Raw genomic sequence first — 27,104 nt, forward strand, 5'->3', positions numbered from 1 at the left:
CATGGACAGAGAGAATCGTTTCCTCCTCACTGAGTGGAACACAGGACTGGAGAATCTAATTGGAGACTCAACCTTGATTTCTACGGAGAGGGGTTAAAAAAGTCATTTTGCAGTGGGTTTCTTTCCACTTTTAAAAGGAGAAGATAACATTCTGTATTCAAATATGTAGACCAGGCAAACTGCTATTGCTTCTGGCCCTTCCCCTCCAACAACCGCAAGGTGAGAGAGTTATCTGTGGATGTTCTTTTGATAATCCCACCTTCACTGGGCTGTTTCTCTCTGCAAAGAGGTCTAATTACTCCTGCTGCAAATAGAACAAAGCGTGAGTGCCTTCACGGACCGCCTCTGCCCCTCCTGCTTGCCGCTTACCTGCTATCCCTAAATGCCTGGCTCACGTTTGCTGTCCAGAACTGATTGGACTGTCTTTGTCATTTCCAATGATTAACTTGATTCAATTCACTATTTACTGAACATCTACCTACAGAGGGCTAAGTGAGGGCTATCAAGGCACCCTAGCCATGGTCACTTTTCTTTAGACAAGAACAGTCTGGAAGAAGAGCTGGGAGTCCCCTGCACCTGGGAGAATGCAGTAAGCACTCCTCTGACGACAGCATGGAGGGATGGATTTATTGCCAGGGTAGGGACAAGGGAAAGATGGATAAAAGAGGCAGATGGTAACTTGTGCTTTGAAGGAAGAGAATTCCAGAAGGTAGAAGTGAGTGGAGAAGGGCGTTCTAGGCAAAGAAGGGCAGATACCAGGAACAGGAAGGGCTGAAGGTCGGTTCCACGGGCCTCAGGGGGAGGAGAGGTGAGGCAGGGGCTGTGAAGGGGGCCTGGAGGAGCCGGGGGCCACATAAGGGCACCCCGAGATCACATGTGTAAGCAAGGGGGCTGCTCCACCCAGGTCTCAGAGTACCAGGTGAGGGCCCGGGCTTAGGGAGCCCACAGGCCACGGCCAACCACAAACATGCCATCTGTGGCCTGTGGCATTTCAAAAAGAATTAAAATCGACAACATTAAACAGAATAGATTTTTACAGATACATGGGCATTTCTAGCTCCTTGTGGAAAGAACTGGAAAATCTGCTCACCCAGGCCTCCCAAGCTGGCATAAGCACCCTGAAGATAAGAAGCAACAGCCCTCTGAGGGCAGGACAAATACCCTCCAAAGGACTCAGCACCCAACACCCCTAGCATTCAACCCTGGGCCCGCTTCACCTGACTGGGCGCCAGGGAACTGAGGCTGCAGCCCCTGCTGGGCGGAGGGTGCAGGGGGTGAGATTTAAGTGTCCCCTGGCCACTTACTTAGCTACTGAGGTTGGGCTTGTTTCTTCACCAGTCTTAGTTTCCTTTTCTGTGAAATGGAGTGAACATCACCTACCTCCGTTTTGTCGGGCGGGTGAAATGGGATAATTTAACAGTTAGCACAGTGCTTAGTGCAAAATACATCTTTAATAAGCGATGGCTGCTGCCACCATAACTATGACAGGAAAACACCTCCTTCAGGGCCAGGAACTGCCAGGACGTTGCTTCCCACGGAAAGACTCAAGGCGCACTGGAACACAGGTGTAAGGTGTGAGTGCCCTGGCCCTTCCAAGTTACAAATTCCTGACCTGCTGTCATTGCACTTGATCAGCTGTGTGCTGCTCTGATGTGTCTTTACCTCTAGCTTTAAAGAAACAGATAGTGCTTCCCTGGTGGCTCAGTGGTTAAGAATCCGCCTGCCAATGCAGGGGACACGGGTTCGAGCCCTAGTCCGGGAAGATCCCACATGCCGCGGAGCAACTAAGCCTGTGCGCCACAACTATTGAAGCCTGCGCGCCTAGAGCCCGTGCTCCACAACAAGAGAAGCCACTGCAATGAGAAGCCCGTGCACTGCAACGAAGAGTAGCCCCCACTCACGGCAACCAGAGAAAAGCCTGCACTCAGCAACGAAGACCCAACTCAGCCAAAAATAAAATAAAATAAAAAATTTTTTAAAAAAAGTAACGGATGACACACGCACACAGGTATGCTAATGCAGGGATTAACATATTCAAATTCAACCAGCTTGCTTGCTGTCATCCTATTTTAGCACAAGTTTTCTTTCATACAACCAATTCGAAAATACCCAAACCATCACTACAACACGCACTCCCATGGAAGCCAAGGCTTATTACAAATCCAAAGGAATTAGCCTCCCGTGCATGGGTGGCATGGCTTTCAACATCTCTGAGTCTGAGGAGTGTGAGGCTGTTGGAATATCTACCATAAGCCTGTCAGACAGCAGTTGAAATCCAGAAGATCATCTGACACTATAGAGGACTGAGCCATTTTTTCTGAGCGTGAATTAAACAGATGGCGTCCCCGTAAGTGCTTTTCCAGGACTGCCCCGGGAACAGCTTCAACGCTATAATTTTGCTCAGTGAAGTGACTAGAGTTTTGTGCTCGAGCATCAAACAGGAAGCACCATACATCTCCTATGACCACATGGGCCACTGAAAGGCCACAGTACTCCAGAACAAAGTCCCCTCTAAAGGACTAACTTATTTCAAAGAGTAGACAGTATGGAGGACATGTATATTCTCAAGTAATAGTCTACACATATAATAGCAGACATGTATATTATTTTTTTATCTTTAGGCACAAGAAGGAGATGTGCATGGCTATGGGCCATTCTTTCCTAGAACTCTTAACACCAATGCCCTGTCAAACTACCTTGGGGAAAGAGCAGGGAGTCAAGCACTTAGAAACTTAGCATGTGGTGCTGGTGGACCGAGACCTCGTCTGTCGGAACGTTGACATACAAGAAATGTAAGAGATAGACAGGGACATTTATAAAAGAAAGCTGCTTTTATAAAATTAGATCATTATTCTCTTTAAAGAGGCACAGTCACTAATTCAATCGCCATTTAACCAGAAGGAGAGTCCTCAGGTGTCATCTGCCGATTTTTGTTGCCCGACATCCGTCCACCCAACTCCAAATTTCCCTCTGAAGAGCTGCCCCCATCCATTCTCAGAGGGAACCTGTCCAGCTCCGTCTATGAACATAGATCCCAGCCAAGTACTTGCCTTGGTAATCGGGCTCAGGGTCCCAGGTGGTCCAGTCAGAACGAAGGAGATACAGAGTGAGACTTACATTGGGGTTTATGGGAAAGAAGCATCTTAGCCCCAGTGGACATGAGTGAGAGAAGACGTAAGTGGGGCTGCTGCAGACATCTTTTGACTGTCAGGGTGAAGCGTTTGAGAGTGATGTCAAAACAGAGCAATGGGAGGGTGATGGAGAAAGAGAAACCACACCCTTGAAAATACCTACCCAAGACGTCTCCGTTACCTGGCCCCCAAATTCCCATTTTGGTGAAGCCTGTTGGACTTGGATTTCTCTCACGTGTAACAGAAAGGGTCTAACTGTTCTATGTACGCGAAGAGGCAGATCTAGGAAAGTAATGACATTCTGGGGCTCCTCTAAGCCACAGGGCTTGACAGGAAAGCTCAGCACAAACACATGTGGTGCTGTCCAGCAGTGCCCAAACCTGCCCTGGCCAAAAGCTCTTTCACCAGAGTAAATGCACCGTGGCAAAGCTAAGCCCAGGCAGGTCTCGAAATGGAGGGCAAGTCAAACAAAAAAGAGCTCTAACATGGGAAAGAAATGCAGAGGAAACAAAAGAAAGCAAGAGTTGGAGGAAAACTAATAAAGAGAGAGAAATTAAGGGGAGAAAGTGAGTTAATGGTGTCTCTTGGTGAGGCATGGTCTAAGGAAGCGGGGCTTATTGAAAACCCTATAGGTACTCTCTTTCATTCTTATCTGCACACTGTGTATTTTTAGTTTTTTAAGGCTCTGGATATGTGGTCTTATTCTAACTGGCATTACCGGCAAAAGCAGTTCAAGTATTTTCCTCGGGGAAAAGTCTAGTCCATTTATCTGGGAAAATAAACATTAAAAAGCCATGTAAATTTATTTGGGGATAAAATGGGAGGCATGTTTTTGTTCCAAATTTAGTTTAGAAACACTACAGCTTTCAACTGAGGACTGCAGAATAACAGGACAGCTTTTCAAGCTGTGCTCTCATGTGATTAAATATTTTGTCTGAAGAAAGCCGCCACCTTAGGTGACTGAACTCATCAAACCACTGTAACAAAATGTCTCAGAGGCTGGAACTAAGATGGGGGTGGCAGACTGCTCTCTCCTCTTGGGTCTCCATTGGCATGAGCGCTTTGCATGCTTTCTGGCTGGAGAAGGAGAATTTTGTTGTGTCTGTTTTGATTGGAACTTGGGTACCTGAGGAAGACAGAGCAAGAGTGGAAGGCATGTGGGTGATGGAGGCGGTGCCTGTCTCCCCCCAGGACTGACTCTGGACCCGAGCAGCCTGCTTCAGGGTCGGCGCCCAGGTGGGGTGGTGAGGCCAGGAGAGCTATCACCTAGTACACCCATCAGATCTACCCTGACGGCTGACACCAGCATTCCTGAGAAGGTGAGAAGCAGCAGGGGTGACCAGAGGACACCCTAAAAGGCTGCCACATGCCAGAATCCCACCTGGAGGCCAGATTGCAGGGGCAAGAACAGACTTTGTTCTAGGCACACTGGACGCTCCCTTTGAACTTCCCAGGCATACCTGGTAAGGAAACTTTGACCTTAGGAAGGAACACTGCACCCCAGAATCTGGAAGTAGGGTTCCTGTAACTCCCTTGACCCTCTCCAGGCGTGAAGCCTAAGGCATCCCCGTGACATCACACAAGTCTTCCGTATATCCTCAAATAGGCGTACACCTCTAGAGAAATGTACATGAAAAGTCTCCTCCCTTACTCAGAGCAAGCCACTGAGGCACGGCCCTGTGGGTTACCCTCAAAGAATCTTGAAGTCCAGGACGAAGGATGAATTCAGTCCACCACTGATAAGATTTACAGCTTGCCCAACGCCACCATTAATCCACATACGTTCTGGATACGCAAGCGAATTCAATATCAACTTAATTAACGTGATCAGGAAAGTTACTCAACACACACTAAAGGAGAAGAGAAAGGATGTTTAGATCATCTATCTACAAAAGAGCTTGCCAGCGCAGATGAGAACTAACCACATCTCTAGTCCGTTCCTTGAGACAAATTTAATAACGCGTTCTTGAGCTGCATCACCACCTCTCCCATAATTGTTTACACAGGGTTCCCCTCTATTTATGCCTACGTGTTATATTCATTTTTGGAAGTGGCTACTGTGAAAGTGGTTCTGTTTCTTTTCAATTATTCTACAATATCTGATTTTCTTTTTCTTTCACGTGAAACCCACATGCTTTGCCGCCTACAGACGGATTATCACATTCATTCTACACCAGGATCTTCACTTCATTTACACTCAGAGTCAGTTGCATGTAAGTTGCTGGGGGCAGCAACGCGACACCTTCCCCAACCTGAAAACAAGCCCCACTTACCCAGCGTGAGAGAAGCCGTCATAATTTGATGGTTGATGCTGGAAAGGGCCTTCTTTCTGATTTCCAGACTTTAAGTAACAGGATTTAATTTCCCCTGCAAAATTTCGGCAAAGAATGGTACACAGTTATTTGTATATGATCATTTCCGCGTATAATTTTTCCAAGTTAGAGGGAACTCATTTTGGACTATTTTAATGATAATTGTTGGTAGTCTAGGTCCATTCTTTGTATTTTGCCATAGAATGTGTAACTTAGCTAAGAAAATCGTGACGTACCTCTCTGATAATATGCTTAGACAAGTTTGACTCAGTTACTTATTTTTCACTGAAGTATAGTTGATTCACAGTGTTGTGTTAGTTTCAGGTGTACAGCAAAGTGAATCAGTTATACATATATATATATATACATTCTTTTTCAGATTCTTTTCCATTATAGCTTATTACAAGATATTGAATATAGTTCCCTGTGCTATACAGTAGGTCCTTGTTGTCTATCTATTTTATGTATAATAGTGTGTATCTGTTAATCCCAAACTCCCAATTTATCCCTCCCCGCTTTTCCACTTTGGCAACCATAAATTTGTTTTCTATGTCTGTGAGTTTGTTTCTGTTCATTTGTGCCATTTTTTAAGATTCCACATATAAGTGATATCACATGACTCGGTTACTTATGACTTAATTGCTTTTCATCGATTAATTTGTACCATTTCTAATCCCCTTCTGTATATTCTTTTCAATGAATTTCTTTTGTATATTCTCTTCATGTGTCAGGATGATCTGTGTATGCTGTAACTGGGTTTTGTTTTTTTTTTTTGTATCATGTGCAGAAGAGGCTTATTAAGTGTGTGGTTTTGATCGGTGGACCACGAGGGGCCATCCCAACCTTTGAATTTGCAGATGAGCATTGGCATAGCTGCTGACTGGTATGTCAGCCTGGTAATGAGGAAAAGCAAGAGATGGAATTAATTTGCGGAGTTAAATTAGCCTGCTAAAGTGGTTCAGGGTATTGAGGTGTGAAAATCAGTTCACTTTGTAAATGTATACGGTCTCTCTCCAGAAGAGGTTTTAGGCATACTTTCTTCAGGTGACAAGGAAGCATAATTAACCTTGTCTGTTATGAGCAGCTGCAATGTAGTCTGCAGTGCTGGACCTCAACTTCAAGGTTGTCCCCCAAAAGAAACATTCACAATGACATCCACGGCCCCTCTGCAGGCTTTGATAGAAGTGCTAATGTTGTTCTTCATAATGTAAAAGTCTCTTTGTACTTCTGCAGATGCAAAAGCACTTCAAACTATAAACTACTGATCTATATAGAGAGGGTAATATATCATTTATTATCCAAACCAGGATCCTTGTGAGAGTAGAATAATAAGTTTACATTGATCTATAAGGGACTTAACCCAAGACCCGACCTACAAAAACTAAGACCTATATCCCTTATCCAAGGAACCTTGAATTTGCCATTTAATGGTTCTTCCTTCCTTTCCTTCTTTCTTTCTTTCTCTTTCTTCCTTCCTTCCTTCCTTTCTATTACTTTTTAAAATCTTTTTTATAACAAGGTATTAAAAATATATCAAGGTCAGATTTTCAACATATATCCAATGAATATTTCTTAGGTGCTGGTCATTACCTTCCCAAAGTTTACAACTGTGAGGGAGAAAATATCACTAATCAAATTATTATAAGTCAATAAACAATTAGAAGCTGTAACAGTCTCAAAGAAGGAAAAGGATAGGGTGTTAGGAAAGCAAAAGAGCAGAGGAACCTGATTAAACCTGGGAAATCCAGGAAAGGTTTTCCTGAAGAACTTTCTCTAGAATTGAGATCCGAAGGATAAATGGCACAATGTGGGCACAGGGACACGGTATGTGCAAAGGCCCTGAGGCAGGAGGGCGCACGCTCTGTTCTAAGAACATTATGTGTGAGCAAGCAGAACTAAGCCTTCCTGTTCCAGTCCAGTATGGGTATCCCCCGCTTTTTGTAAGTTCGCTTTACGCCACCTCACTTTTTACGAAAGACCTATCTTAGTACATGTTTTTGCTAACTGAAAGAAATCCGGAAATTTTTTCTGCTTCTAAAAGGCTAAAAGTGAAAATAGCATTCAGCGTTTGTTTTGCAGTGAGTTGTACAGCCAGCGCACACCCCAAGCAATAAGAGTAGCATCACCAAGCTCCCTCCCCAGGAACTATACCCAGTATCTCAGCATCAAGCTGCCATAGCTTTGAATTAGGACCATCTGTGTCTTATACTGATGTATTTTTTGCATCCTTAGGTAACTGCCTCTTCGCTTTACACCATTTCAGTTTAGGAAAGATCTCGTAGGACCACTCTACTTGCAGACAGAGGGGAAACCTGTCCTCAGGCTAAGAGACCACATGGGACCTTGAGAAAGCTGCCAGCCTTCCCCCTTCTACGTCATAAGTAAAGAGCTCTAAAGACTTACCATGTTCATCAATAAAGACGTGCATCGCATCCACAGACATCTCATCTTGCACAGATGTTTCAGGCCCACTGATGACTTGCAGCACAGAACTATCTTGTTGGGAAGTTACCCTGTAGATTATCTGCCTTTGTCTATTGCCCTGGAAACTTAACATATATAAAAATTTCAAAAACAGTGTGGAACGCCTCCTTACCCTTAACAAAGCATTAAAAGAAGCAGCCAGTAAATGAGGCTGCACCAGCATGAAGCTATGTAAGTAAGTTATTCTTACAGGGTCGGGATCTTGGCAGGCTCAGTGAGCCCGGGGCTGGTGCTGGTGTGCTCTTGACTTTGCACGTCTGGTTTTCCTTGCTTGGCATTGGGTCCACTGGGTTTCTCACTTTCTAGGATTTCCTCCTTTTTCTCCTGGGAACAGTTATCTGAAAAACATTGCTTTATGTGTTAACATAATATTAAATAAGAAATTAAGGTGAAAATACTTGGAAACAAGTTACCAAAACTGAAGCAAGAATAGATAGAAAATCTAAATAGCTCCTATGAACTCAGAATAAATACATTTTAAATAAATTAAATAAATTTTATTTAAATAAATTTTCATTTTACTAATTATGAAAGTACCTAAATATTTTTGAAAAAGAGAAGTGTGTATCTGTCAGAGACATGTTATTTAGACATCTACGAATACCATCACTTTACATATGGATTCAAGGACTCCTTTATAATACTCCAGTGACCACTGGCTTACCCAGTTGAAAATCACCCTTTTGGCTCACTTAGTCCTGAAAGGTTCATAACTCATACATGAACAGCATCGATGAAAAAACCTGCATAAATACCCTGGCGATTTTGGAGTAAGGTCTCATTTTTCATTTTAAAACCTTATCAGTCTTTCCTTCTCACTCATTCTCAAAATCTAAATTTTCAAGCTGAACGTAGAATTGGCCTCTTCATAAAGTAGATGCTCATTAAGTATAGCTGACTTTGAACCATACCTTGGCACTATGGAGGACTCAGTGAGATACTATGCCTACTCCTTACCCTAAGAATATCTGAAGATGAATTAGAATTCCAAGATCAATAGGTATATATCGGGTTTTTGAATTTTTAGAATCCTCTTTAAATAATGGACCAAAACAAGGGTCTTAGTTTACACCATTATGCAAAGTGGAATGACCCCTGAGGGTCAGCCGTCCTTAACTAAAGATACACCCAATGGCCGCTTTTAAGGTCACAGTGTCCTCTGTATTCCCATGACCAAAGATACCAATAGCTATCTTCTTCTGCATAAATTTTTGCCTGAGAGAAGAACACGATTGAGTGGTTTGAACCTACAGGCTCTTTCAAGACATGCCATTCAGAAAGCCCACCAAGATCTGTCTCAAAAGGTGAAGTGGGGTCTAAATCACATCATCATGTATACAACAAAGTTTTTCATCCTTGGACTTGAAGTACTTAGAGAAACATTGCTGGCTTCCAAGTGAGTCCTGAAGATAAATATTCCCAGTGCATCTGTGAAACGATTAGAATTTCTTTGGTACAAAAATGTTTGCCTTTCATTTGACAGCTTGTCAGGATAGAAGTTTTCACAGTTTTCAAGAAACACATTTGTGAGAAAGTGCTATCATAACAAATAGCTTTTAGCCAGTGATCACGTCGCGTAAAAACTGCAGGGAGGCACGTTTAGACAGCTCTACCTTCTGACACTACATGTATATGGACTCATCCATTCACTTCACTTTTAATAGCTCAGTCTCTCCTTCCCTTAAATGGGCACATTACATATGTCAACCTATGGGTTATTTTTTTTCTTTTTCCCTTTAAAAATACACGTTTATAGGAACTTTCTGTTTCTAAAAATAGTGCACATGAATGCCATGTAATTTAAAACTAGAGAAAAGGAAAAAAAATCTTAAATTACTCTTAACCCCACCATGCTGACACAGGAGCCAATATGATACATATCACACAGGTATTTTTTTCCAGGCATCATTTTTTTTTCCAAAACTTAAGTCATAATACAGATGTTGATTTATAACTGTTCTATTTGACTTAAAGTATTATAAATATTTAATGACATTAGATATTCTTCTACATCATCTACATCATCTAAAAATGGAAGTTATATAATATTATATTAATATAATTTACTAAACTAAATAGAACAGTTAGAAAACAAATGTTTTATAGCTGTTCTATTTATCTTAAAGTATTATAAATATTTAATTACATGAGATATTCTTCTACATTATCCAAAAATTGAAGTATATACTACATTTAAAAGTATAATTTATTAAACTAGACCCCTACTGTTATAAATTTAGGGTCCTTCAATATTTCTATACTACAGATAATTCTTCAATAACCATCTTCACGTGCATCATGATTATTTTCTTAGAAAGTCTAGAAAAAACTGAATATACAAATGGATAATAGCCAGACAATATATATAAAAATAGAACTCTGACCTACAATCTACAGCAACCAGCCCAGAAAACCAACCCATAATCTACAGTAACCAGCCAGAAAACCAATACACTGTGTACAAGTCAGACTTGTAGGAAATCAGACCACTATTTCTAGCAAACAGCTCGGAAAGCCAAATAATAACCCCTATAACAATCAGTCCCAAATGGCCAGGACTTGAATAATAACAGAGCTTTCCTAAGTTTTGCCGCTGATTCCCACCAGAGAAATCCAACCAATCAGAAGGAGCCAAATACGCTCCCCTAACCAATCACATAGGGTGCTCTAATTACCCCACCTCCAACTTCCCCAGGCCAACAGCCTGCAATCACACCCAAAGCCTTCCTTTCTTCCACTACAAAGCTTTCCCGCTCCTCTGCCTGCCTTGGAGTCGCTGCCAAAATGCTGGTGGCTGACTCTCGCTGTAGCAAGCTCTGCATAATAGCCTTACTTCTTCTCATTTGAGCAGTCTTTGTTTATTTCCACAAAGTAAAATAAAGCTGTATCAAAAGAAAACAAAAACATGGCTTTAAAGGCTGTTGATAAGGCTGTGGTTTTCCATAACCTCAAATTCTAGAATATCCCCAAGACCTAAAGATAATCTAAAGGCCTTTGTGGAGATGACCTGGGTTGGAAATAAGAGCACCATAGAGGGCTTCCCTGGTGGCACAGTGGTTAAGAATCCGCCTGCCAACGCAGGGGACACGGGTTTGAGCCCTGGTCGGGGAAGATCCCACATGCCGCGGAGCAACTAAGCCCGTGCACCACAACTACTGAGCCTGCGCTCTAGAGCCCGTGAGCCACAACTACTGAGCCCGTGTGCCACAACTACTGAGCCCACGCACCTAGAGCCCATGCTCCGCAACAAGAGAAGCCACCGCAATGAGAAGTCCGTGCACCACAACCAAGAGTAGCCCCCGCTCACTGCAGCTAGAGAAAGCCCGCACACAGCAACAAAGACCCAATGTAGCCAAAAATAAATAAATAAATTTATTAAAAAAAAAAAAAAAGAGTACCATAGAGAGACCTGGACAACTACATGTAAAAGAAAAAGATTAGAACATTTCTTCACACCATATGCAAAAATAAGCTCAAAATGGATTAAAGACCTAAATGTAGATCAAAAAACAGAAAACTCCCAGAAGAAAACATAGGCAGAACATTCTTTGACATAAATCGTAGTATTATTGTTTGCATCTGTTTCCTAAGGCAAAGGAAACAAAAGCAAAAACAAACAAATGGGACTAATTAAACTTAAAAGCTTTTGTACAGCAAAGGAAACCAATGTCAAAACAAACAGACAACCTAATTATTGGGAGAAAATATTTGCAAATAATATGACCAATAAGGAGTTAATATCCAAAATATATAAACAGTTCCTACAAATCAATATCAAGAAAACAAATCAACCCGATTAAAAAAATGGTCAGAAGACATGAATAGACATTTTTCCAAAGAAGACATAAAGATGGCCAACAGGCACATGAAAAGACGCTCAACATTGCTAATCATCAGAGAAATGCAAATCAAAACCACAATGAGACGTTACTTCACACCTGTCAGAATGGCTATCATCAAAAAGTCTACAAATAATACATGTTGGTGAGGATATGGAGAAAAGTGAACCCTAGTAATTGTTGGTGGTAATGTAAACTGGTACAGCCACTATGGAGAACAGTATGGAAATTCCTCAAAAAACTGAAAATAGAACCACCATATGATCCAGCAATCCCACTCCTGGCTATATATCTGAAGAAAACGAAAACACTAACTTGAAAAGGTATTCACAGCATCAGTGTCTACAACAGCCAAGACATGTAAGCAACCTAAGTGTCCATCAACAGGTGAATGGATAAAGAAGATGTGGTATAGATATTTACAATGGAATACTACTCAGCCATTAAAAGGAATGAAATTTTGCCATTTGCAGCAAAATGGATGGACTTGTAGTTATTATGCTTAGTGAAATAAGTCAGACAGAGAAAGACAAATACTGTATGTTATCACATATATGTGGAATCTAAAAAATAAAACTAGTGAATATAACAAAACAGAAACAGACTCACAGATATAGAGAACAAACTAGTGGTTACCAGTGGGGAGAGGGAAGTGGGGAGGGGCAAGACAGGAGTAGGGGGTTAAGAGGTACAAACTACTATGTTTAAAATAAATAAGCTACAAGGATATATTGTAAAGCACAGGGAATACAGCCAATATTTTATAATAACTTTAAATGAAGTACAATCTTTAAAAATTGTAAATCACTGTTAGATAGCAGAAATAAATATAATATTGTAAATCAACTACATTTCAATTAAAAAAAATTGGAGGGAGGAGAGTAATTCCCAGGACAATAAGAAGAGCAAATGTTTGGTAATTTTAAAAAATTAAATTAAAAAAAAAAGTCTCTGTCCCTTCCTGGAATAGGTATATGATCCACTCCAACTCCTCCCTCCCTGTTGTACCTGCAAGTTCCCGACAACCAAGCCTGTTCCTTTCCATAGAAAACCTGATAGCATCCACACCTCTTTGCACACCCCCTAGGTTTCCAACTCAACCCTGTGCTGATTGAATGTGGCTGGCTGAAAAGTTTAAGAGCAGAAACTTAAGTAGACAGACCAAATAAACCTCACATATAGCCGGAGGGGAAAATCAGAATAGAAGGCTGAAATTGATCAAGCAGCAAGACTTTTCCCGTATTTTCTTAATTGAATCATCACAGTAAATCTGTAACATATTATTCCTGCTTTACTGAAGCTACTGTGACTCAGATGGATATGGTGAGTTGTCCAAGCTCACCCCGCTGGACTGCAAAACCAAAATTTGGCCCTGGGCTGTCAAGTTCCAAAACCAGAGCTCTGTCCAACCCCCACACAGCTTTCCAGAAAGAAACACATCATCCAGATCAGCATTACCTAATACAGTAGCCAGTAGCCGCATGTGGCTATTTAAATGAAGTAAAATTCAATAAAATTAAAAATTCCATTTCTCAGCTGCACAATCCCCGTTTCAAGTATTTAATAGCTACACGTGGCCAGTGCCTGCCGTCCTGGATGGCAGATACGGGATAATTCCATCACTGCAGAAGGTTCTATTAGACAGTGCTGGTCTAGATGCATGAATCTTTACATTAATTAGATGGTGAGCATCCAAATCTTGTATCAGAAAGTGTCTAGTATCTCAAAGTAACCAATGCTTTCTTGTACTGCATGTGTCTATTATAAAGTTTAGCTGAATCTTTCCTGTTCTTGCTACTCCATATGCAAAATCTTGGATACACAGACATAGTAACATGGAGAATGCATTCACTTTACATAATTTAAATACTCAGACTTAATGAATTTTTAGGCAAGAGTGGACTGACCCACAAGCAGGGCAAGCCTTTTGGCAGAGCACCAGAAAGACAGAAGAAACAAGAGCAAATCGCTGGGAGCTGCCTGCATGGAGCCAAAGGGTCCCCTTGACTGGCCCAAAGAGCAGAGAACAGGCAGCAGCGAAGGGACAATCACAGCACGAAGATATGCTACTGCCATGTGAACCACAACTTCCTGCAAGCAATCCTACCACGTAGATACGCTCTCAGAGATCTAGGCAGAAATGATGTACTCAAACATCAAAGAAGTATGGACATTTAAAGTGAAAAGACTTTGGGACTTCCCTGGTGGCGCAGTGGTTAAGAATCCGCCTGCCAATGCAGGGGACACGGGTTCAAGCCCGGGTCCAGGAAGATCCCACATGCCGTGGAACAACTAAGCCTGCGCGCCACAACTAGTGAGCCCACGTGCCGCAACTACTGAAGCCCGCGCGCCTAGACCCCGTGCTCCGCAACAAGAGAAGCCAACGCAGTGAGAAGCCCGTGCACCGCAATGAAGAGTAGCCCCCGCTCGCCGCAACTAGAGAAAGCCCGCATGCAGCAACGAAGACCCAACGCAGCCAAAAATAAAATTAATTAATTAATTAAAAATAAATAAATAAAGTTAAAAGACTGTAAAAACTCTAGTCCATGGGACTTCCTTGGCGGTCCAGTGGTTAGGACTCAGCGCTTTCACTGTCTTGGCCCCAGGTTCAATCCCTGGTCGGGGAACTAAGATTCCACAAGCCATGTGGAGTGGTCACAAAAAAAGCACAAAACAAAACTCTAGTCCAGTAACATCCTTTGCCAGGGAGGAAACTGAGCCCAGAGATATTAAGAGAACGACTCTTCTATTCATACAGGAAATATAGTTTATTATTTATGAGTGCTGACTCTGTAACCAGACTGCCTGGAATCACAGCTGAGTCGTAGACCTACTAGACTAACTTGGGAAAGGTCGTGAAAACCAGCTGCAAAAAAGGAATGATAACAGGACCCAAAACGCAGGGTTACATGAAGAGTATATGAGTGAAAGTGAGACTAACTGTATAATATGTTGCTCAAACTGGGAACCCTTTTGAGAGTGAAAGGCAGCGTTCTTAATAATTATGTTGGCAAAACACATGTTAATGAGGGCCTTTTTGGACAAACCACCACGGATGGTCACCCGCGTTAATATCTGTAAAGTGCTTAGGGTGGGGCCGGCGTAAATTAAGAGCTGTGTGTTTGTTATAATTATGTTTACAGCTTGGGATAATTAGAGGATTCAGCACAGAGGATTATATAATGGAATTCAACAGAAAAGTGGATTCCTTTCACAGAAATTTGCTTTACAATCAGCTTTGCATCTATTCTATTTTTTTCATACCTTTATTTTTTTAATTTATTTTTTTAAAAGTCTTACTGAATTTGTTACAATATTGCTTCTGTTTTATGTTTTGGTTTTTTTGGCCACGAGTCACGTGGGATCTTAGCTCCCCAACCAGGGATTGAACGTGCAGCACCTGCATTGGGAGGCGAAGTCTCAACCACTGGACCGCCAGGAAAGTTCCGCATCTATTCTATTAAGGAAGAGCTATCTTCAGGGGTCTTGTCACCATGGTAAAATATAACTGCTCATTTCCTTAGAAATAAACATTCTTGCCTTCTAGGGAAGACAAATCTTCATTACTATGCCTTAAATTTCCTGGTGGAATAAGCCAGGTTTAATCCATGCTCATCACACAGCTTAGTTTTGGTACACTCAGCAAATATCAGTGACGCCGCCAAGCACCCAACAATTACACAACAGTCGTCCCGCTGTTTGCAAAATCAAATCACAGAAGCCCAATGACAAAGAGAGGCAATGCCTTCTTTGTACCATCAGCACAGAACTGAGGTGCAGCCGTACCTCCAGGAAGCCCGCTGTCTCTGCTCTGCTCTGCCGGCTCATTCATTTGGTTGGACACCACCACCTTGGAAGTATTCATTGATTCTAACAGGGAGACAAATTCCAGGAAGTTGGATTCATTTGGTATTTGTCCTTCCTTGGCCTCCAGGTCAGATTTGGAGGTTGGCATTGTTTGCTCTTTATCGTTAATAACTTCTGCGGAACTTTTGCTCAAGAAGACGTCTGTCCCGCTGTCTACACTGAGGGCTTGGGAGTGTCTCTTGTCCTGGCTGGTTCTACAAGATGATGGGTCAAGGTGAGCCTGGCCTTCCATGCCCCCCTCCGACTCGGAGACCACATCAGGCGTGGGTGACGGGGTTGTACAGGGGTCTCTTGGGGAAGGACTGTGGTCCTGTGTGGCATTGTCCCCGTCCCCAGATTCATAGCCAGAACATGGATTGGAAGACGCCTCCACCATCAATCTCTCCGGCGTCCTGTCACTTCCATTGCCTTCGGGACACACCAGGCCTCCTCCTGCACCCTCAGACAGCTCAAGGGTGATGATGGGAATTCTCATCTGTTTCTCAGGACCAGCGGCCCCTGGGGGAACTGGCTCAGCGTCACACTTGAAGCCAGCTCCCTCAGTACCAACCACCTTCAGGTGGAGAGAACTTTCCAAGTCTGTCATGGAGTTGGGGGTACTGCTCATGGTGATGACAATCTTAATGGGCTCGTGCAGACTCAGCGGGTCTCCAGGTTGAGAAGTATCTATAAGCGTGACAGCGACCTCATTTTCTGAGTCATCCACATCCTGGTTCAAGGGCGGCTCCACCTGCTGGGAAACCTGCTCCCGCCCAGCTTTGGCGATGACGGTGTTACACTGAGGGCAGCTACTGCTCAGGCTGTCCTGAGGCGACTTGCTTTGCAACTGTTCCCTGATGGAGGCATAATTCCCAGGTTCTGGAATCGGGACGGAATTCTCACTCCCCCAAGGCTGGAAAGAAACGTCTGTCTCCAGTAAGTCGTACTGAGACAAAGACAGGTAGGGCACCTTCTTCACGGCTTCTTGGTCCACCAAGCCGCCCTCGGATCTGTGGCAGAAGGGGGGCTGCCCCTGGCCCCCTTTTTCCTTCCCTTTATCACTGATGCAAGTTTCTGCCACGACTGGTTTCACTGGTATTGCTGACGTGGTCATGGTTTCCGGCACGTGCCCTTTAGAAGCAGGTAAACTTTCCGTTTTCATCCCAGGTGCTGTAGATGACACTGGGGCTACGGGTTGGCCATCTGACACAATGACACCTGAAATCAACAACAACAGCAACTTGATTCGCATCCAGAATGGATGAATAATGTCATGGAGCAAGACCGAATAATAACAAACTAAAAATAACACCAGCAACAAATGTGATTAGATGCCTATCCTAAAAGTATCACCTCCGCTGTGAAATTGTTCTTGAAATCTCTATATTTAAAAAATAATTCAGGCTTGTAGCTTTCCCTCTTTTGTGGGCTTGGGAGGCAGACTAGTATGGTTTAAACAACGTATTTGCAATCAGAAAGGTCCTGGCTCTGCTATTTACTAGCTACGTTACATTGGCCAAGTTACTTAATCCTTCTAAACCAAGGCAGGGAGGGTCCAAAATATTGATATATAAGGCTTGACAAGCAAAAGCAGCTTGGATTTTATGCTAAGAATAATGTGAACACAGCAGAAGTTTTTCAATGCAGAGAAAGGAAGGGGTTCATTCAGGCCTCCAGAAGTTCTTTTCTAAGTCTTCTGAAGACAATCAAAAGACAATAAAATGAAATCTTAGCAAAAAAGTAAAACAAATATTTGTGGTGGGAGGGTTAAAAGAAAATCTCAGGAACAAAATTTGTAACTTGACAGAAATGCATATACGCGGAACGCAATGTCATTTCCTCTGTCATTTTTCGGTGTAAGTACTATAATAAAAAGTATACTGTGTCGATGATGAACTTATCCTATTTTATATCTGCTATTATGAGGTATAGGAAAGGAGTCACAGACTGGAGAAAAGACAATGAAATATGATCAATACAATATCACAGTCTGAACGTAGACATGATATACAAATTCTGATAAGAAATAATGAAAATGAAGAGCTAAAGAAATGAAGGTAAAATGTAACTGCAATCTTGGGTACAGTGCTAATTCAGAATGAATTCACTGGCATTCTGCTTTATAAAAATTATTTTTCGCTTCACTGAGGATAATGCTGTGATAAAATATTCAACGACGAGAATAAGCACTCTACCTTTGAGATCTTCCACCGTTTCCTGTGCTGGCAGCTCCTAAATAAATGAAAGAACGAAAATCAATCAGTGTGACTCAGCTCCCTGCCCACCTCCAGGCAGTCAGCAGACACCAAGCAGCCACTGCTTCTCTCAGTGGCACGTGGGAAAGACACAACAGAGTGTCCACTGAGAAAATGGAGAGCAAAGACGGACACAAAAATATCTAGAGTGTAGACATCCAACCAAGCCCGCGGTGCTGTGATAAAAGGGAGCTTGGCAATTAAGAAAGTAAGGAGAAAAAATAATGTGCTACTTCATACTACAGTGAATAGAGCCCAAGAAAGTGAGTCTAGAAAAAAGGTGATTTAAGTATGATTTCATGTGGAGTGGTGGGGTGGATTCCAGGGGAAGGCGTTGCAAGTACGATGATTGAGATGAATGACAGACAGGACCAGGGAGAGGGCGGTGAAGGTGTGCTTATGGGTTCTTCTGGCCACGGTGCAGTCCCGGCAGGGCAGGCAGACTGCAGAGAAGGCCGGTGGGTGTGCTTGGGACGGGTGACTGGGCGTTTATCTCATGGTCCACGTGCTCCCCTCAGGTCACTTCCACCCAAAGGCCAGTATTTACAGCCAGTGCACGTAAATTGCAGTCACCGCCATTGCACACTTCCATGATCGACACTCCAGCAGCATGAGGAGAGTGAAACAGAAAACAGACCACTAACCAGGAGCCCAGACGAGTGATGAGAGTTTATGCTCTGTCCTCTGGAGCTGCCGTGGAGGGGAGGCGTGGAGAGGGTTCGACTGGCCTCTTCCTTTTTGCCGTTGTTAATCCGCCCATTATTGCTAAGCCACCATGAGAAACACAGGGGCAGTGATATTATCAAATAAAACTATGGCTCTTTTGACATTAGCCCTCAAACAATTTTTTTTCCTTGATTCCACTTTGTCCAATTCATGGTATACACAATGGAATATTACTCAGCCATAAAAAAAGAAAGAAAGAATGCCATTTGCAGCAACATGGACGGACCGAGAGATGATCATACTAAGTAAGTCAGACAGAGAAAGACAAATACCATATGGTATCACTTATATGTGGAATCTATAATATGACACAAATGAACTTATATACAAAACAGAAATAGACTCACAGACTTAGAAAACAAACTTATGGTTACCCAAGGGGAAAAGGAGGGGGAGGGATAAATTAGGAATTTGGGAGTCACATATACACACTACTATGTATAAAAGAGACAACAGGGACCTACTGGATAGCACAGGGAATTATACTCAATATTTTGTAATAACCTATATGGGAAAAGAATCTGAAAAAGAATATATATATATATATATATATATATATATATATATATATATATATACATACACACACACACAAACACACACACATAACTGAATCACTTTGTTGTACACCTGAAACTAACACAACATTGTAAGTCAACTATATTTCAATAAAAAAATATATATGTATAAAAAAGGGGAAGAATTCACGGTATATAAATTTTATTTTTAAAAGCTAATAAACATTACTTTAAAATAAGACATGCTCTCTTAAGGAACTATCAGAAGTAAGACCAAGAATAGTGATGAATGCTCACTTGAGAATTACTCTTAATATTTTAGTTCTATGCAATGTATTACTTTTATATTAACAAACACAAATGTTCTTTCTGAAAATACTCTGGCGTGCAATAAGCATTGAGATGATGAGATAAAAATACTGAAGTGAAATATTTTGCTACGCTAAGCCTAATGCAAATGAATTTCAGAGCATGATATAAGGTCATATTAAATAGTTAGCTAAACCATCTGGATTATCAACATTTTTATGCCTAAGTATATGCTTAAATATAAGAAAAATGTACATATTTGTGTCTGCCTCTCCTGGCATATTTTCACAAACAACTCATACATGAGAAAAATTATTTTAATCAAAATTAAAACCTTTAAATTATGAACTAATGCATTAATGAGAAATGTTACCCTGTATTTTTATGATTGGTTATGTGGTCACTGATGGCCTCTTTGTCTTTATTTGGCTTTTCTTTCTTTCTGGAGGGCCTTTGCTGAATCACTTCTCCTTTATCAAACATGAGGTGTAGGCGATAACTGACCAATTTGATTATTGTGAAGAATATCGTCACTGAGCTGCAGTAAAAAAATACAGTGATGGCATTTGGAGGAAAAGCCTAGAGAAGAGAAAAGAAAGGAAAAAATGTATTTGCTTGTAGGATTACCTCTGGTCTTAAATCTGAAAGTATTTTTAAACTATTTATTGAGCATAAATTGGGCGAGATTTCAAATTCTATTAGTTTTATAACTTTTCCTGTTCGTAATACCTGAAGAGAAAGAGCTACTACCTTTTTATTTTTTTAAAAAGTCTTTCTTATTTTTCAGGTGCTGGTACTAGCTGCAATGACCAACATGTGATTTGCAGACAGGAACCCCATAGAACAAAAGATACATTATAGTGAGAGTCTCCATTTTCTACCAGCTCTTTTCTACAGGCTAGTCTGGTCTTCCTGTGCATCTGGTCTTCAAGGCCAGAGGAGGGCCTTTGAGATGCTGTTTTCTTCAACAAAACACAAACAGCCTTGCAGAGAACAAAGGGAAGGAGAAAGGTTAGTGTAACGTCCCCTTCCTTTCCTCCCTGATTTCCCATTGGGTTAATATCATCAAGCCATGAACTTCTCTAGTGGCATGATGTAGGCAAGGGCCATAAGAGGGTGTACTGCCTCTCAAAGGCAGAGGGACATTTCCAAAAGTGGCAAAGGATCTTTCCATGGAGATCATGGCGAAGGTCAGCTCAATTCTGTCCAATCCCCTCAAGAAACAAAATGAATCACTGGGATCCATGTAATTGTCCCACTCTGTAGGATGCCCCACATCTCTTCCTATTTCTCTCAGACACCATGGCCCATGGCAGGTTCTCTGGTCCTTCCTAAATGAAATTCTTATCTTCTGGGATAGAAATGAATTCCTGAGGGTCCCAAGATGATACTAAGGACAACCTCAATAAACAGCGAGACCCTTTTAGCAATGCACCTCCCAGAAGGATCTCATAAACCCAGTGATGATTCCAGTCAGTGCTGCAACTGGGGACACAGCTAGGCTCGGAGGCCACATGGCCCGGCCCCCTTCTGCCCCCATGCAGCCCCTGCACAACCTGCCCCGGTCCTATCTAACAATTTACCATCTGGGTAAGACGGTTCCGAAAACAGAATGGCCAAACCAAAGGAACAACCGAGAAAGAGGAAACGATCACCAACGGTAAAAGCCGAAGTGAAGAATTTTCACCATCACTGACTTGTTTTCATTTCATGCGGATAGAAGTCCACAAACAAATATGAATTCATAAATAAGTGAATGACAGAATGACTAAATAAGATAAATATTAGGTGGATAGATAATACATAAAGTCAGTTCCCCTCCCTGGAAGCAGATAAGTTCCACATTTACACATGTACCTCCTCATGAGAAGTTGTGAAGAACCTCAAGGAATATATAGCCAAGTTGAAGAGAGACAGAGAGGAGAGGCCATTAATAGCCCCCATCACTTTTCCTTAACATGTCTGTATATTTCAGGTCTAAAAAAGTGTAGGTTAATAAAAAAGAATGAAATAATGCCATTTACAGCAAAATGGATGGACCTAGGGATGATCATACTAAGAGAAGTAAGTCAGAAAGAGAAAGATAAATATCATATGGTATCACTTATATGTGGAATCTAAAAAAAAAAATGATACAAATGAACTTATTTACAAAACAGACTCACAGACATAGAAAACAGATTTGTGGTTGCTGAGGGGGGAGGGGGCTGGGGGAGGGAAGGATTGGGAGTTTGGGGTTAGCAGATGCAAACTATTATGTACAGGATGGATAAACAACAAGGTCCTACTGTAGAGCACAGGGAACTATATTCAGTATCCTGTGATAAACCATACTGGAAACGAATATGAAAAAGAATGTATATATATATAACTGAATCACTTTGCTGTACACCAGAAATTAACACAACATTGTAAATCAACCATGCTTCAAAAAAATATAAATAAATTTTAAAAATAATAATATCAGTAAATGTAGGCTAAAGCTAGAGAGTAAGTTTGAAGAAACTGATAAAGAAGCAATAAAACCCAGCAAATGCTAAAACCAACATGATGCTAAGTGAAGTAAGTCAGAGAAAGACAAGACAAATACTGTATGATCTCACTTACATGAAATTTATTTAAATATAAGTGAAATATAAATTTATATTAGTTTAAAACAAAAAGAAAAACACCAAACTTATAAAAAGAGATCAGATTTGTAGTTACCAGAGATGGGGGGTGGGAGGAGGGAAATTGAAGGAAGGTGGTGAAAAGGTCTAAACTTACAAGAGTAATAAGTACTAAGGATGCAATGTGTATGATGACTATAATTAACATTGCTGTATGATATATAGGAAAGTTGTTAAGAGGGTAGATCCAAATTCATCGCAAGAATTTTTTTCTTCTCTTTGTACCGTATCTATATGAGATGATGCATGCTAACTAAGCCTATGCTTAGCTGTGATAATCATTTCACAATATATGTAAATCAAACCATCAGGATGTCTACCTTAAACTTATACAGTGTTGTGTGTCAATTATTTCTCAGTAAAAGTGGGGAGAAAAAGGAGGCAGACAAAAAAGTTTTTTTTTTTAACATCTTTATTGAAGTATAATTGCTTTACAATGGTGTGTTAGTTTCTGCTTTAAAACAAAGTGAATCAGTTATACATATACATATGTTCCCATATCTCTTCCCTCTTGCATCTCCCTCCCTCCCACCCTCCCTATCCCACCCCTCTAGGTGGTCACAAAGCACCGAGCTGATCTCCCTGTGCTATGCGGCTGCTTCCCACTAGCTAGCTATTTTACATTTGGTAGTGTATATATGTCCATGACACTCTCTCACCCTGTCACATCTCACCCCTCCCCCTCCCCATATCCTCAAGTCCATTCTCTAGTAGGTCTGTGTCTTTATTCCCATCTTGCCACTAGGTTCTTCATAGCCTTTTTTTTTTTTCCTTAGATTCCATATATATGTGTTAGCATACTGTATTTGTTTTTCTCTTTCTGACTTACTTCACTCTGTATGACAGACTCTAACTCCATCCACCTCATTACAAATACCTCCATTTCATTTCTTTTTATGGCTGAGTAATATTCCATTGTATGTATGTGCCACATCTTCTTTATCCATTCATCCGATGATGGACACTTTGGTTGCTTCCATGTCCTGGCTATTGTAAATAGAGCTGCAATGAACATTTTGGTACATGACTCTTTTTGAACTATGGTTTTCTCAGGGTATATGCCCAGTAGTGGGATTGCTGGGTCGTATGGTAGTTCTATTTTTAGTTTTTTAAGGAACCTCCATACTGTTCTCCATAGTGGCTGTATCAATTTACATTCCCACCAACAGTGCAAGAGTGTTCCCTTTTCTCCACACCCTCTCCAGCATTTATTGTTTCTATATTTTTTGATGATGGCCATTCTGACCAGTGTGAGATGATACCTCATTGTAGTTTTGATTTGCATTTCTCTAATGATTAAGGATGTTCACCATTCTTTCATGTGTCTGTTGGCCATCTGTATATCTTCTTTGGAGAAATGTCTATTTAGGTCTTCTGCCCATTTTTGGATTGGGTTGTTTTTTTGTTATTGAGCTGCATGAGCTGCTTGTAAATCTTGGAGATTAATCCTTTGTCAGCTGCTTCATTTGCAAATATTTTCTCCCATTCTGAGGGTTGTCTTTTGGTCTTGTTTATGGTTTCCTTTGCTGTGCAAAAGCTTTTAAGTTTCATTAGGTCCCATTTGTTTATTTGTGTTTTTATTTCCATTTCTCTAGGAGCTGGGTCAAAAAGGATCTTACTGCGATTTATGTCATAGAGTGTTCTGCCTATGTCTTCCTCTAAGAGTTTGATAGTGTCTGGCTTAACATTTAGGTCTTTAATCCATTTTGAGTTTATTTTTGTGTATGGTGTCAAGGAGTGTTCTAGTTTCATACTTTTACATGTACCTGTCCAATTTTCCCAGCACCACTTATTGAAGAGACTGTCTTTTCTCCACTGTATATGCTTGCCTCCTTTATCAAAGATAAGGTGACCATATGTGCGTGGGTTTATCTCTGGGCTTTCTATCCTGTTCCATTGATCTATATTTCTGTTTTTGTGCCAGTACCAAACTGTCTTGATTACTGTCGCTTTGTAATATAGTCTGAAGTCAGGGAGCCTGATTCCTCCAGCTCCATTTTTCGTTCTCAAGATTGCTTTGGCTATTTGGGGTCTTTTGTGTCTCCATACAAATTGTGAAATTTTTTGTTCTAGTTCTGTGAAAAATGCCTGTGGTAGTTTGATAGGGATTGCATTGAATCTGTAGATTGCTTTGGGTAGTAGAGTCATTTTCATAATGCTGATTCTTCCAATCCAAGAACATGGTATATCTCTCCATCTATTTGTATCATCTTTAATTTCTTTCATCAGTGTCTTATAATTTTCTGCATACAGGTCTTTTGTCTCCTTAGGTAGGTTTATTCCTAGATATTTCATTCTTTTTGTTGCAATGGTAAACAGGAGTGTTTTCTTAATTTCACTTTCAGATTTTTCATCATTAGTATATAGGAATGCAAAAGATTTCTGTGCATTAATTTTGTATCCTGCTACTTTACCAAATTCATTGATTAGCTCTAGTAGTTTTCTAGTGGCAGTTTTAGGATTCTCTATGTATAGTATCATGTCATCTGCAAACAGTGACAGCTTTACTTCTTCTTTTCCAATTTGGATTCCTTTTATTTCTTTTTCTTCTCTGATTGCTGTGGCTAACACTTCCAAAATTATGTTGAATAATAGTGGTGAGAGTGGGCAACCTTGTCTTGTTCCTGATCTTAGTGGAAATGGTTTCAGTTTTTCACCATTGAGGACAATGTTGGCTGTGGGTTTGTCATATATGGCCTTTATTATGTTGAGGAAAGTTCCCTCTATGCCTACTTTCTGCAGGGCTTTTATCATAAATGGGTGTTGAATTTTGTCGAAAGCTTTCTCTGCATCTATTGAGATGATCATATGGTTTTTCTCCTTCAGTTTGTTAATATGATGTATCACGTTGATTGATTTGCATATATTGAAGAATCCTTGCATTCCTGGAATAAACCCCACTTGATCATGGTGTATAATCCTTTTAATGTGCTGTTGGATTCTGTTTGCTAATATTTTGTTGAGGATTTTTGCATCTATGTTCATCAGTGATATTGGCCTGTAGTTTTCTTTCTTTGTGACATCTTTGTCTGGTTTTGGTATCAGGGTGATGGTGGCCTCGTAGAATGAGTTGGGGAGTGTTCCTCCCTCTGCAATATTTTGGAAGAGTTTGAGAAGGATAGGTGTTAGCTCTTCTCTAAATGTTTGATAGAATTCGCCAATGAAGCCATCTGGTCCTGGGCTTTTGTTTGTTGGAAGATTTTTAATCACAGTTTCAATTTCAGTGCTTGTGATTGGTCTGTTCATATTTTCTATTTCTTCCTGGTTCAGTCTCGGTAGGTTGTGCATTTCTAAGAATCTGTCCATTTCTTCCAGGTTGTCCATTTTATTGGCATAGAGTTGCTTGTAGTAATCTCTCATGATCGTTTGTGTTTCTGCAGTGTCAGTGGTTACTTCTCCTTTTTCATTTCTAATTCTATTGATTTGAGTCTTCTCCCTTTTTCTCTTGATGAGTCTGGCTAATGGTTTGTCAATTTTGTTTATCTTCTCGAAGAACCAGCTTTTAGTTTCATTGATTTTTGCTATTGTTTCCTTCATTTCTTTTTCATTTATTTCTGATCTGATCTTTATGATTTCTTTCCTTCTGCTAGCTTTGGGGTTTTTTTGTTCTTCTTTCTCTAATTGCTTTAGGTGCAAGGTTAGGTTGTTTATTCGAGATGTTTCCTGTTTCTTGAGGTAGGCCTGTATTGCTATAAACTTTCCTCTTAGCACTGCTTTTGCTGCATCCCATAGGTTTTGGGTCGTCGTGTCTCCATTGTCATTTGTTTCTAGGTATTTTTTGATTTCCCCTTTGATTTCTTCAATGATCACTTCGTTATTAAGTAGTGTATTGTGTAGCCTCCATGTGTTTGTATTTTTTACAGATCTTTTCCTGAAATTGATATCTAGTATCATAGCGTTGTGGTCGGAAAAGATACTTGATACGATTTCAATTTTCTTAAATTTACCAAGGCTTGATTTATGACCCAAGATATGATCTATCCTGGAGAATGTTCCATGAGCACTTGAGAAAAATGTGTATTCTGTTGTTTTTGGGTGGAATGTCCTATAAATATCAATTAAGTCCATCTTGGTTAATGTATCATTTAAAGCTTGTGTTTCCTTATTTATTTTCATTTTGGATGATCTGTCCATTGGTGAAAGTGGGGTGTTAAAGTCCCCTACTATGATTGTGTTACTGTCGATTTCCCATTTTATGGCTGTTAGTATTTGCCTTATGTATTGAGGTGCTCCTATGTTGGGTGAATAAATATTTACAATTGTTATATCTTCTTCTTGGATCGATCCCTCGATCATTATATAGTGTCCTTCTTTGTCTCTTGTAATAGTCTTTATTTTAAAGTCTATTTTGTCTGATATGAGAATTGCTACTCCAGCTTTCTTTTGATTTCCATTTGCATGGAATATCTTTTTCCATCCCCTCACTTTCAGTCTGTATGTGTCTCTAGGTCTGAAGTGGGTCTCTTGTAGACAGCATATATATGGGTCTTGTTTTTGTATACATTCAGCCAGTCTGTGTCTTTTGGTGGGAGCATTTAATCCATTTACATTTAAGGTAATTATTGATATGTATGTTCCTATTCCCATTTTCTTAAATGTTTTGGGTTTGTTGTTGTAGGTGTTTTCCTTCTCTTGTGTTTCTTGCCTAGAGAAGTTCCTTTAGCATTTGTTGTAAAGCTGGTTTGGTGGTGCTGAACTCTCTCAGCTTTTGCTTGTCTGTAAAGGTTTTAATTTCTCCATCAAATCTGAATGAGATCCTTGCTGGATAGAGTAACCTTGGTTGTAGGTTTTTCTCCTTCATCACTTTAAGTATATCCTGCCACTCCCTTCTGGCTTGCAGAGTTTCTGCTGAAAGGTCAGCTGTTAACCTTATGGGGATTCCCTTGTGTGTTATTTGTTGTTTTTCCCTTGCTGCTTTTAATATGTTTTCTTTATATTTAATTTTTGATAGTTTGATTAATATGTGTCTTGGTGTGTTTCTCCTTGGATTTATCCTGTATGAGACTCTCTGTGCT

At 40.8% G+C, this 27,104-nt stretch overlaps 1 protein-coding gene across 6 annotated transcripts in view; it reads right to left on the minus strand.

Annotated features, from left to right (window-relative positions):
• Window positions 1–27,104, minus strand: part of PCNX2 (pecanex 2) — a 305,993-nt gene that overhangs the window by 233,121 nt on the left and 45,768 nt on the right. For 3 of the 6 annotated variants that reach the window (XM_059900884.1, XM_059900883.1, XM_059900888.1), the window contains exons 2-8: window positions 19,794–19,999; window positions 18,512–18,632; window positions 17,808–17,844; window positions 15,553–16,830; window positions 8,118–8,265; window positions 7,847–7,992; window positions 5,405–5,498 (exon numbers count right to left, since the gene is read on the minus strand). In XM_059900884.1, coding sequence (XP_059756867.1) covers window positions 5,405–5,498; window positions 7,847–7,992; window positions 8,118–8,265; window positions 15,553–16,830; window positions 17,808–17,844; window positions 18,512–18,632; window positions 19,794–19,999 — 2,030 coding nt within the window. The remainder of the gene's footprint in view (window positions 1–5,404; window positions 5,499–7,846; window positions 7,993–8,117; window positions 8,266–15,552; window positions 16,831–17,807; window positions 17,845–18,511; window positions 18,633–19,793; window positions 20,000–27,104) is intronic. The other 3 variants (XM_059900886.1, XM_059900887.1, XM_059900885.1) reach the window with 2 other exon arrangements.

Source organism: Balaenoptera ricei, chromosome 16, assembly GCF_028023285.1.
Source record: "Balaenoptera ricei isolate mBalRic1 chromosome 16, mBalRic1.hap2, whole genome shotgun sequence".
NCBI classification, from domain to species: domain Eukaryota; kingdom Metazoa; phylum Chordata; class Mammalia; order Artiodactyla; family Balaenopteridae; genus Balaenoptera; species Balaenoptera ricei.